General features: G+C 36.3%; 1 protein-coding gene across 6 annotated transcripts in view; it reads right to left on the reverse strand.

Annotated features, from left to right (window-relative positions):
* The window catches only part of CHD7 (chromodomain helicase DNA binding protein 7), a 185,565-nt gene that overhangs the window by 56,653 nt on the left and 115,852 nt on the right, over positions 1-13,060 (reverse strand). For all 6 annotated transcript variants that reach the window (XM_073331067.1, XM_073331068.1, XM_073331064.1 and 3 more), the window contains 2 exons: positions 12,369-12,799; positions 3,272-3,407 (listed from right to left, as the gene is read on the reverse strand). In XM_073331067.1, coding sequence (XP_073187168.1) covers positions 3,272-3,407; positions 12,369-12,799 — 567 coding nt within the window. The remainder of the gene's footprint in view (positions 1-3,271; positions 3,408-12,368; positions 12,800-13,060) is intronic.

Raw genomic sequence — 13,060 nt, forward strand, 5'->3', positions numbered from 1 at the left:
TGAGGAGAAAAGAGATCGAGACTACAGGAAGTATCCTATAAATGCATATCTATTGCAGAATTTAAAAAAAAATTATTTATTTTTAAACAATCACTAGTTAACCCCCATTTTCTGCAACAATCCTTCTCAACTTTTTCAACTAATCACTAGTCTGGCAAATTATACATTTCTAAAGCTAATATGATATTTTTGCAGTAGTAGTTTTAAATAAAGAAGTCACAGTACCTGAATTGTTAACACCTTAGATTCTTAGTAATGACAACCTGAACTTTTCAATTTACTCTTCAATATTTATATTAGTTAGTTTTTTTATTTTTCAGCTTGGTGATTGAAAAATCATAAATTAATTATAATTTTGTTTGTAGTAATTTTCATTTTATGGTTCGTAGTGCTATAATGTTCAGTATGCAAACACTGAAAGGGAGTATTTATAAAAATAATAATTGTCTCTACTGGAATATAAGAGAACTAATAGAAATCTACCTTTTCACAATCCTGCAAGCACAATGCCTTCACACAATAAATACGAAGTGAAATGATAAAAAATTAGACTAAAATTATGACTGTACCACCTAACAAGCCACATAGCCTTCTATGTGCTCCCTCCCTCCCACCTGTCTCTTTCTTTTGTGTCATCTCATGAAACCAGTTCAGATTATAAGCTCTTTGGGGTGTAGACTGTGCTTTTACTTTGAAAAGCACCATGCACACCTACAGTGCTAAATACAAATGTGTACGACTGGCTCAGTAGATTTATAAATATGGATAGAAATGTATACATCTTTTGATCTGGAGCTAAAGATATTTATATTTGGATAGCTCTACAAATATTTATGTAAAAAAATACTACCCTCTGCTAGGTTTTCTTACAAAAAAAATCTAAATTTTGGGTCAAGTCTGAGTTTACAGAATTTCTTTAGGCAAGATATTGCAACTATATAATTACATCTTGGAAGAAATAAGTTAAGGGAGTTCCCCTTAAACTGCAATATAAAGGCAATAGTTGGATATTTGAAAATATTTGCTACTACTCTTCTTGCATTTCCTTAATGAAAGAATGCTGAACAACTAAGGATAATCCTGCATTTTATGTTTATTTACATGGTTCGCTTCCTGTTTCCTGTTTCCTGTAATGTCCACATCAGCCTTTTCAATTTTTATGTATTCTTGCCTGAATCCATGTGTGCATTTGTGTGCTTTCAATTTAACATTTTACTCATTGCTGGTTTATAGGCAGCAAGATGGATAGAGCTGCTCTTAGACTTTGAATAAAAACTACAGATCTATACTTAATTTTTCATTGTGGTAATACTTACAGATATGACATCACAACACACTACAGTGTGACAGCACAGCAAAAATATTAAGACTATACATTTTCCCTCTAATTAAGGAGCATTATGTAACAATAGGAAAAGCTACACATTTGTATCTAAGTCTTACTGAGGATTCAGTGCTAAGAAAAGGAAAATATTTCTAGTTTTAGATTTTAGCTTCATATTGTCTATAAACTAAATATGCATTCATAGGGGCTGGCACTAGGCAGGCTGTGAGTGCTTCCGCATCCTCTGGCTTGGAGTGGATTTCATTATATACAGGGTTTACAGTTTGGTTAAATAGCTCTCAGCACCCACACTATACAAATTGTTTCAGCATCCCTGTATGCATATGTAACTATTTGTATTAGTCTCTATAGATTGGTGATAAGGTAATGAAAGTTCTTATTAACAAGCATGTGTGTGAAGGAAAAAAGTAAAGTTTCTTCAGGAACATTAATTCTGAATGTCCTAATGTGTTTGACTATATCCTTCCTTAATCACATATAAATACAAAAACCAAGCATTTCAAAATTATAAAACTAAGAGCACAAATGAAAAATCAAATATTTAAGTGATATCTTATTACCAAATGATGAAAAAACTAATTGTTTTTCATTGAGAGAGAGATTTATATTAAACTATTAAAGTTCTTATGTCTGTCTCAGATTGGATTAGAAGGAAGTTTTTGTCCAACACTCAAACTAACAATACCAACAGAATGTTGTTTAAGTTGATTTGCAAAAAACTGAAGCCTCTAGTCAAACATGCTTCATTTACATCAGCAACATCTTGAATTCACCCATTAACCAGGCTAAGAGAAACACTGAGCACATAACTAAAAATGCATCCTTTAGATATTCTTAATGTCATGCTGCTTGTATCTGCTCTTCTGTTCCAGAACGCATTATTCTGATATGTCATAGCTACTAAGGAGTGAAGAAAAGAAGAAGAAGAAGAAGAAAAAAGAAGGGAATAGACTGTGGGAAACAGACAAATAGTGCTTTGGGTTGTTTCTATGTGTTTGCTTTTTGAACCAGTATAGTGCATACGTTTCTGAGTTTTATTATAATAAATTCTATAACCTTTATTGAAAAACATGGTAAAAGGAAAGACTAATTGTGCCATGCACTAAAATGCCACCTCTTGCCAACCTCCTTCACAACATCTAGAAATGATCCATTGAACAGCAATACCACAGAATGTAACATCTTTAACAGGCTCACAAGAGAGGAAAAAACAGTACATTTGTGACCTGTGTGCTGAATACCTCTCTGTGTGGTTACCTGAGCAATATCTGAATATCTCCACTAAACAAAATGAATGTTTTCATTTCCAGATTTATTTAAATAAGAGTGCTAGGATAACATGAGCAGAATACATCAGCAAATTCCTAGGGGAATTCAGCACTCCTGAAGTTTACAACTGACAGACCTACAGATGGAAGTCCTTTATTTATCCACAGGACAGGTATAGTACAAGCAGTAGCAATAAAAGTTTCCCTACCCTGCTCTGTCATGCTTTATGCTTGACCTAAAAGGGACCACTAAAAAGTTTAAACGCAAAAAAACAAATGCCAGCTAGGCTAGACCAGACCACATAAAGACTTCTAGTAATACATTTACACTAGAAAGGCCACCATCAGAATACAGTATAGTGACAGAGGGGAAAAGAAAGTGAAACTCATTTGTATATATTCACAGATGGCAAACCAATAAAGCCAAACTACAAACAAGAGAGTTCTTTTAACACACTATTCTCCACTGCGATCTCTGATTCTTTCCTTTCTTGATATACTGTTTCAGCCAACAAAGAAAATATCTTAAAAGCATCTCACTAATGGAGTCACAGTTTATGTTTTATACGTATATATATATATATATATACATATACACACATATATAGTTACCCATTGCTAAATAATTATGTTTTGAATGTCAAAATAATGGCATTACCTGAACACCTGGGTCATCTTCTTCTTCATGAGGAGATGGTGGTGGTGTTTTCTCTAAATCCGAGTTTTCAGAACCTTCCTTTCCCTTGTTGACCTTTTTCTTCACTGCACTAGTTTCTGAGTCTGGTTTCTTGTTACTAAAACAAATATCTTTGATTAGTGATTGAGTGAGAAAAATATAAATAATAATGTACTATTATACTATGTTGAACTATGAAGGCATATTTATCCCTAGTTATTTTGCTACTCTAATCACTTTGCCTTATTTTCAGGAGCTAAACAAATCTTTAAAATATCATTGACCACTGTTATTTTATATACTTCCCTTTGACCTTTTTAGCATGACACCTTACTTCCCTTTGCCAAGGTCAAGCTGCTGATGTGGCCTGCACTTAATGTTGGATGAATTGACTAGAATATTTGATAAGAGTAAAATGAGTGGCTAAAATGAAAACTGGACTTCCACTTCAATATCTTTGCGAATTCCAAATCGTTGAGCTCCATGATAAAGCTGAGGAAAAGTAGAATGTATGATCACTACGTGCATTTTTCTTAAAATGCAAGTATGGAGAAGAATCAGCTGAGCAGAGTCATAGGAGAAATTTATCAAAATAGTGAACGTAATGAGCAAATCATCCTTTTTATTCTTTAGTTTCATGGTGTTTACAAGGAAACTGAGGCAGGACAGTTTTTATTGCAAGTCTCAGATCAGACATACCCAGACAATTAGTGCCACCATAATTTGTAGGTGTGGTCAGTTTGTGCAGCAGGGATTAATTACATTTCACTTCACCTGACTAGGTCTGTAATTGTCCATGGTAGCCAAAATGATTTCTTTCCTAACCTGCCTCTGCCCAAGTTCTCAAGTGCTTTTTAACTCTCTCTCTCTCTGTGTGAGAAACACCAATAGCTGAAGATTCACAAGAAAGGCTACATCACTACCACACTAATGTGATTGGGGGGCAGGGGGAATTGTGGAGTTTTTGGTTGTTTTTTAAATAGATTCAAGCTTCCAAGGAGTTGGGTATTTTGTATAATCCTCTCACTGTATTTAACACTGTCTGTGCATATAAACTTAATTTAAAGAAACTACATACCTGAGAAGACATACCTCAAAATCTCCATCTTCCAATTAAATACTAGGGGATTTTGAACATTATATAGGTCAAATTCTTAAAATGAAACCAAAAAATGTAAGATTGAGGGGGGGAAATTTATGAGCAATTTAAAATGTGCTCAATTTTTGAAGTTTTAAGTAGATTTGTGTGTTCTATATATGTGCTCTTTTCCCCTCCATGTCTAAAAGCAATCATCTGTCAAACCTGCAACAAAGAGTGGCTAACATTCGTGCTGAAACATTTAAAAAAAAAAAAACATTTTATGTAGAATCATACTCAAATTTGTCAAGTGAAAAACTGAAATAGGCAGACATCTCAAGAACTTTTAAACAGCTTCCATTTATTTACATTCATAATTGCATATCAGGGATGCTAGTTGGAAAAAAGTGGTAATGTTCAATTCTGTAACATCTAATAAGAAACAAACTTCAATTGATTTAAGCATTTATCAAATGAGAGCATATTTATATTATTAAGGTTTGTAAAACAAATCATACAAATACAAATATACTTGGTTTTAAGAATTTCTAGGATGTATTTTTCCTGCTTTGTAACAAGGCTATATATTTAAAAACAATGTTCACAAGAGATTTGTATGTTTACACATTAATATATTGGGAAATTAAAAAATAAAACTTAATTAGAGCAAAGTTCTAGGGCACAGTAATACAGTTTAGCTTTCAAAAAAAATCTCAAATTCTGACAACGTTCTAAAGAGTTTGGTACCACTGAAAGAACCACATAAGACAAATCATTAAAAAAATAAATAATCTATAAAACAGTTCCCCTTCCAATCGTCCTAGTGTGCATGCTACACATGGACAGAAGTCTCCCCTACTATGAGGCTCCATTTCCAGCATTTATTTCCGCTCTAACTGCCACAAATTATACAATACTACAGCTGAACACTGGGCCCCTTTCCTTTCATCTGCACGCCAAGAGCAATCAGATTACCCTGGTAACCAGTGGTCACATGACCAGCACCTGCTCTTTTGGCTGGATGCCACTGACTAAAGCCATCTGCTTCTCTCAATCAGCTTTCAAACATTCTCAACACCTGCGCTGCAGCGTTTTGTGGTTTCTTTTATCAAATCAGTGCAAAACTGCTTCCAAAACTTTACATATTTCTCAAATTTGTTTAAATCAAAGGTAAGCTTGTCAGGGAGTTGAACCATTGCCAGGTAAAGTAAGTTGACAGGCTAGTACTTTTCACTGGTGACCTCTATAAATCAGAGCAAAACATACAATTTAATTTAGTAGTAGTTACTGTGCCCTGGGTGCACTATCACATATGAATAACAGCCTTAATGTCCTGAAGAACAGCATAGCCCAGGTTTGGTAAAATATCAATTTGCTGAAAGGCAAGAAAGTGCTAATGATCCTCTGTCTGCCCTTCCTAAGAATGCTCTATGGAATGTTCACAAATTTGTTCAAGTCATACAGCATCTCCAAAGGCTTATCACACAGGAAGATTCAGACAAAGAATATGCATCCAAGTGAGGTACTTGTAGCAGATTTAACTACACAAAGATTTCTTTCTGAACTCTATTAGACCTTCCCCTCTTAGTAACAGTAGAGGGTGTGAGCTAAACACCTTCATATGTGCCTTTTATGACCTACATATACAAGCTGTGCTTCAACTCCCCCAAGTCTCTCTTAGTAACAGGAGATACGTACTAAGTAATTTGGACAGGATTTCAAATCATCCTCATGCCAGGTCTGCTGCAAAGCAGGTACATATAGAAGTACTATTCACGTGGGGGGGAAAATCTAAATTGCTTCATGACAGTAATTTTTCTACAAGTCCTATATTTGGCTTTAATGAACAAGTAAATTGCAGATTCCATTGTTCAATAATTACAATTATTTTTTAAAATCTATTTATCCACTACATCATTTAGAAGAGAAAGGGTGAAGGAAACTACAAAAGCAACAAGGCTCAATCTCTAAACTGAGTGAGGATTTGCATCCATACTATAGTCATGCTGTAGGCCCACTGGGAGGTGACTTCACCTGGTGGGTTGAAACAAACACTTCCTGAAGCTGTCAACAATCTTGCTTTCCTCTCCATGTTTAACAAATCAGCTCTAATGTTCATAACTGCTAAGTGGATCCCTTACAACCTGCTTTTCTACCTAACTAGTTAAATCCACCTGCTAATAAAAAACACCCCATTCAGAGTTTAGATAGTTCAGGTATTTAGGGCTCAATTTTTAGATGTAGGTACATAAAGTTAGGTGCCTAAATACAAATTTAGGTATCTAAAACCTATGTTAGACATCTAAAAACTGACTTTAATACCTTAGGTGCCTGTATTAAATATCAGTATGTACAGGATGGTATTTCCTAAATTTTTGGAATAAATTCAAGATAATGAGATAGGCTACTTGTACATACAGTATTTAGGTCATAGGCACAAGGCCTCACAGGCCAAGTGGTTCCAGACACCAAACAGAATGCATCAACCTGGCACAGTTTAAAAAATAATAATAAATAAATCATCAGAATTTGCTGTTAAAAATAGCCTTTTTATTTAAAGCCTATATACCAGGCATCATTTCAGATTACATGATTCGGAATCCAGTATCCAATACTAACTTTGTGTTGAATGTTCTTATTCCTTAAGGCAGCATACCATACTGTCCCAAATAAAATCACTAGCAGCACAGACATCAGAATGGCAATGGGGGACAACAATAATAAAAGAATGACAGCAAGAGAAGAAAAGCATGACAACAGGAAGAAAGAACTGAAGTTGGAGACAATATGTATCCCAACAAAATAGTGCTTTTTGTAAGTCAGACAATAAACCATCACCAGAAGAGCCAGGTCAATGCATCACAAACTGGGATTGCTGAATCATGCGACTTGAAAGTATCAAAAAAACAGCATGGCAGGCTCCAAAGGATTGAGCAGGGAGGTCAACTAGTTCTTGTTATAAACGTACTGTTGCTGGGTTATTTAATCTACTCAGGGATTACTAACTGGTCTGTTTATTCATTAGTGTAATTTAAAAGAGTGTCAAGGTTGACCAAAATATTGGATGGGTACTCTTATTGTTGTCCAAAAATCCAAATAAATAAATCCTATGGTTAAGATTCAGATCTTTCTTTTTTCATTTGTGGGACACTAGCCCACAGACAAATTTCTAAAATGAACCCTGCAATAAAGGGAAAACCTGAAAAAATTAATATGCAAGCACTTGCCCTACAAAAATGAATTCAGCAAACAACCCTGCTCCCCAGTCGAGTTCTGCTCCCCAGTCCACCTGACAATAGAGTAGGGGAGCGCCATGCCAACCCAGAGCACTGCAGGCATGCACTCAAGGAAAGTGGATGAGTCTCGCGACTAGCGCTCTGCTTATGTGCTGCAAGCAGAAGACACATCAGAATGCCCTGCAGGGATGAATGATCCTCTCTCCCATTTCTGGTGGAGATGGAAGTCTGCTTCCATCCTCTGTAGACGAGAATGTTGCATTACCACCACCCCATTCCAGTAGCTTTGGACTGCAGGAAGGAGAGAGGAGCTTCATTCCAGAAGGTAATTACTTGGATATACACAGTAATTCAGAATTTAGTAAACACTCACTAGTCAAGGTGATACAAAAGACAAGAGTTCCCCCAGCAGGGTCCAAGAGCTCTGAGGGTGAAAAAGCCAATGGTTCCTTTTATTCACCAAGCAAGATGCTGCCCTAGACTCCATCTTTGTTATGGCGTTTTGCTTAGGTTTAGTCCTCTTGATAACAGGTAGAGAGAAGGCTTTAACACACAAATCCTCCCAAACTTAATTACAGGTAGCAGCCGTGTTAGTCTGTATCCGCAAAAAGAAAAGGAGGACTTGTGGCACCTTAGAGACCAACAAATTTATTTGAGCATAAGCTTTCGTGAGCTACAGCTCACTTCATCGGATGCATTCAGTGGAAAATCCACTGAATGAATCCGATGAAGTTAGCTGTTGCTCACGAAAGCTTATGCTCAAATAAATTTGTTGGACTCTAAGGTGCCACAAGTCCTCCTTTTCTTTTTGCCAAACTTAATTGTGTCCCTTGCACAGGGCTGTTTTGCAATACAAATATAAAGAGCCAGGGGGCTTTGTTACAACATGGTTATCCTGTGCCCGGCTCAAGATATTGGTTATGAATGGGCCTACTGTGTCCCATAACTGGACTAAAACCTTGCATTTAGGTTAAAGTCCCCACACTAGAAGTGTTAACCACATTGTAACTAGGTCACAAACAACCATGTAATAACCAAGTAATCTGACTCTCATACATAATGTAGACTGCACCTTAAGTGACTGCTTTAAGGAGAGCTGCATGGACTTTAGGAGTAGATTCTGGGCATTTCAGAAGTGTACATTTCCCCATCTTCCTCAAAACTAATGGACGTTTTCCTGAAGACACAGAGACAGACAAAAAACTTACTACTCCCTCTCCCCCAAATGCTGGCACTGACAAAATTTCTGTACAACCAGGGATATAGTGAAACATTTTCTAAAAGCTTTTAGAAAAACCAAAAGCTTTTTAGATGTTTTATATTCAGTTGAAATAACTAATAGAAACAATGGCAGCAGGGAAGAACAAATTTCTTTCAGTCTGGTAGCCCAGATTACTAAAAGGAAAATTGGCAGACTTTAGTGACCCACATAATCCTTGGCACACATGTAGTTAATATACTGAAAGAATGTTTTTGGATACTATCTTATCTGTACTCAGGGCCCAAAATTTTGAAATCTCTCAAAAATATTATATGGCTACAGTGATCTTGAACTGATTTATAGAGAGAAAGATTTTTTTCCCCTTCATTTCTTCCAGCCTCCTTTTACTATTGCTTGTAGGGTCACGCTAACAGCCACAGGAAGTTAAACCATGCCATCCTAGTCCATGGATTTGCTTTCCAAAAGTACCAACTGTACAATGAAATTCACTTTTGAAGTATTTTGAAGTTTCCTAGATTTCTGGGATGTCACTGGAAATGTATTTCACATGAGCACTACAAAAGTCAACTTCTTCTGTTATCCATCTGTTTTGTTCACCATGTGATTAAGGTGTATCTCTACCCGGCAGTTTACACATTTCTTCAAGGTTTACTCCAAAGAAAGGAGGAGGGACGATTTCAAGATTTTTCTATACTTTCATGGTCGATAAGAGGATTACATGGCTAGTTAATTCTGATGTGCTGTTTTAATAAAAGTATGCATATTGATTAGAATAATCTGCTACTTTAGTATATATTGCCCATTTTATAATTGAATTCAATTTATTTTTTCATCCTTTCACTTCAGTGGCAGTTTCTGCCTCTGTCTGTGTACTATCTATGTAGCAATACTTTTTGAATGATCCAGTAAAAGGGGTTACCCTTTTCCAACCGAATTTGAATAATGGAAATGTCTCATATGTTGTATGTAGAGAGACACCTCTGATGGTCTCTGAATTCTCTCTCATTTCAAACACTTATCCCATCCCCTAAGAAAATGGCTTTTTACATAAACTCAAGTTAGTTTATTAGAGATTGAAAGTAACCAGTATCACAGAACTTTCCAAACGCAAAATTGCCACTACTGTAATCCAATGCCTAGAAGCAAGCTACTATGATAATATAACGAGCACTAACATAGCCAAAACACCCCATCACCTTCAGCACCACATATTCGATTTATGTAATTATCCTTTGCCACTCAATTTACATTTAGGTGCATCCATTTTAGTCATCTCTGCTATTGTGATGTTATAGCCTTCCTAGTGAGGTAGCACTATAGCAAGATCAAGATGCATTCCTTAAGATTCCTCTGACTAGCTGAAGCACTGTGGCTCAACAGATTATTGGTTTAGCCTGTTGATTTACTTAAAACTTTGATTCAATTACAAATGTTACTGGACAGATTTCCTAGTCGGTGGCATTGCGTGGCAAAAGCAGGTAAATATCTTTCACAGAAGTCATATTCCTTAGCAATCCGTTACCCTTCCTAAGTCAGCAGGTTCTTTGACAATGTTTACCTCCCAGATACTGAAGCTATCAAAGCAGATAGACTGAAGTGAATCTGGACTTGAAAAGTACATTTGGCAATAATGAATCAAGGCTGTGACTGACTGGGCAAGTACACTTTTCTTAAACAGTCTTGCCTATTGGGGTAAGAGGCTGCAAGTGTTGTTCATGATCCCATGTACATGTTTCCCAAAGAGTGGTAAGAATATAACTTTGCAACTATGAGAAGTATTACAAAATTCACCCATCCAATTGCAAGGGATACTGCAAAGGTAGGAGGAAAAAGAATAAAGTCTCCCCCCCCCACAGGCATGCAAGAGAGCAGCTCTGTTTCCTGAAAGGAGAGTCCACTCCCCTGCCCGCAAAGTGTGGTCCCATGCCTTCACTTGGTGTGACCCTGCACAGACTTATCACCCTGGGTTATGTGGCATCTCAAATATTGAGGCCTGATGTCAATCCCAATTCATAGGAAACTACATATATTTTGGAACCAAGTTCTTTCTAACCTTGGTTTGTTAAACATTATTAAATTCTGAAAGACTGTCTATAGAAACTATATTCATAGAACCTAGCTGAAAAGGTTTGCAATGAGAAGTTTTGTTTTTTTTTAATAAATCTCAAGTTTTTCAGTTCTTGATGTAGGAATGGCAGGGTGAGACCTGTGTTATGGTGAGAGGCTGAATTAGATAATCATAAAATAGTCCCTTCCCTTTGTGGCCTTTAAAAAAGACAAAAAAACTTCGCAAAACCCAAAAAATATGAATATCCTGTCCCCAGGCAAACTAATCTTTTCATTTAGCTGATACAGTACTCTAGTTTCAAAAGACTACAGTGGGAAAGCTGTTCAGTCCACTACCTAGATTCAGTAACATGTACCTGAACATTAAACTACAGTAATACATTTTTTTTTGTAAATTATAAGTAGGTTCAACTGTACTGAAAAGCTAATAAAGCTTTTACAGGTTTCAGAGTAGCAGCCGTGTTAGTCTGTATTCACAAAAAGAAAAGGACGACATGTGGCACCTTAGAGACTAACAAATTTATTTGAGCATAAGCTTTCGTGAGCTACAGCTCACTTCATCGGATGCCGATGAAGTGAGCTGTAGCTCACGAAAGTTTATGCTCAAATAAATTTGTTAGTCTCTAAGGTGCCACAAGTCCTCCTTTTCTTTTTGTGAAAGCTTTTACAAAACACTTCACCCTGCCTATTTACACAGATTCTTCAATAAACACTAGTTTTGCTATCTACCCGACTAACCTTTCATTCTTACTAGAAGTCCATACTATCTGAGCTTCATTTATCCATATATCTGTATTAGAAAGAATTAAACAGTAACCAACCTTGCAGAATACATGCAAATCAGATTTGTTAATCAAAATTGTTTTTAATCTTAATACAAATGGATTCTGCAAACTGATTTGGATTAACCAGGTCTGGCTGTGCTTCCATCTGGAAGTTATATATTTTCTAACATTAGCCACATCTTGAAAAACAGATTCAGATGTTTGGAACAGGTTCAGAACAGTTGTAAGAAATTTTAGATACAAATGAAAAAATCAGTTTTAATATTTTTCCCTTCTCAGTTTTCTCAGTGAACATTTGTACTCGTGATAATTTTTTTTTGGGAGGGAAGGAGGGTTTGCTTTGGAATGACTGTACAGTACTGCGATTTGATCTCTCTTATATGGCCTACTAGGATTTTAACCCTGATCCTAAAAGGGATCACGAAGCCAAGTGGAGATCATTCTCCTGTTCCAACTACGAGGAAACAGGGTTAGAGAGGCTACAATTTTTGTATCAGCATAACTATTTCACTTAGGGCTGTGTGGGTTTTTTGCCCCTCCCATTTTTTTTTAAAAAAAAGGGAAAAAATAATTAAAATTGGTACAATCCCGAGCCAACAAAATTATTTCCCCCATTCTTTTTGTATTTTTTTTTTTTAAATCCCACAAATACATACAGTACAAATACCCAAAGAGGTATTTCCTGACCTACCTTGTCTTTTTGCTGGTCTTGGGTTTTGGTGTGGTATTTTTTGCTTTCTTTTCCTTTGGCTCTTTGGGAGGCTTGGGGGTTTTGGGAGGCTTGGGTTCCTTAGGCTCCTTCTTTTCCTTGGGTTCTTTAGGATCCTTCAGCTCCTTTTTTGACTTGGGCTTTTTCTTTTTCTTTTTCTCTTCTTGGGAGCAATCCAATGAGTTCCTGGTTTGATCCTGGCTGTCAAGACCACCAGGAAAATCTTCCTTACCAAAACCTTTACTAGGACCCTCTGCAAGAATGTGATTGTTTTTCTTTTTCTTCTTCTTTTGCTGAGGCTGCTGTTCAATCGGTGGCAGGTAATCATCATTTTTCACTAGCTGGGTATTCAGTCCACTAACCTGAGTCATATCCGGCACTGGTTTCTCTACAAAGGGCTCCGATGGAGAATGCTAAGAAATACAAATAGGCATTAAATTAGTATAGCATAATAAAAACACACATTTGTTGTCCATAAAATTGTTTACTTAAAGCTCTCTATTTTAGGGCTGAGAGGTCATGGAGGGAGACGAGAAAACAGAAGGTGAAGTTAATTGGTAACATTTCAAACAAATATTGTACAATAATTGTAAGCATTGCTATGCTGCGGGTAAGGTTGTTGCAGATCAGCTATAAAGTACTGAATATTGCAAGTATAAAATTATTCTTAAAAA

Source organism: Lepidochelys kempii, chromosome 2 (assembly GCF_965140265.1).
Source record: "Lepidochelys kempii isolate rLepKem1 chromosome 2, rLepKem1.hap2, whole genome shotgun sequence".
Classification (NCBI taxonomy): domain Eukaryota; kingdom Metazoa; phylum Chordata; order Testudines; family Cheloniidae; genus Lepidochelys; species Lepidochelys kempii.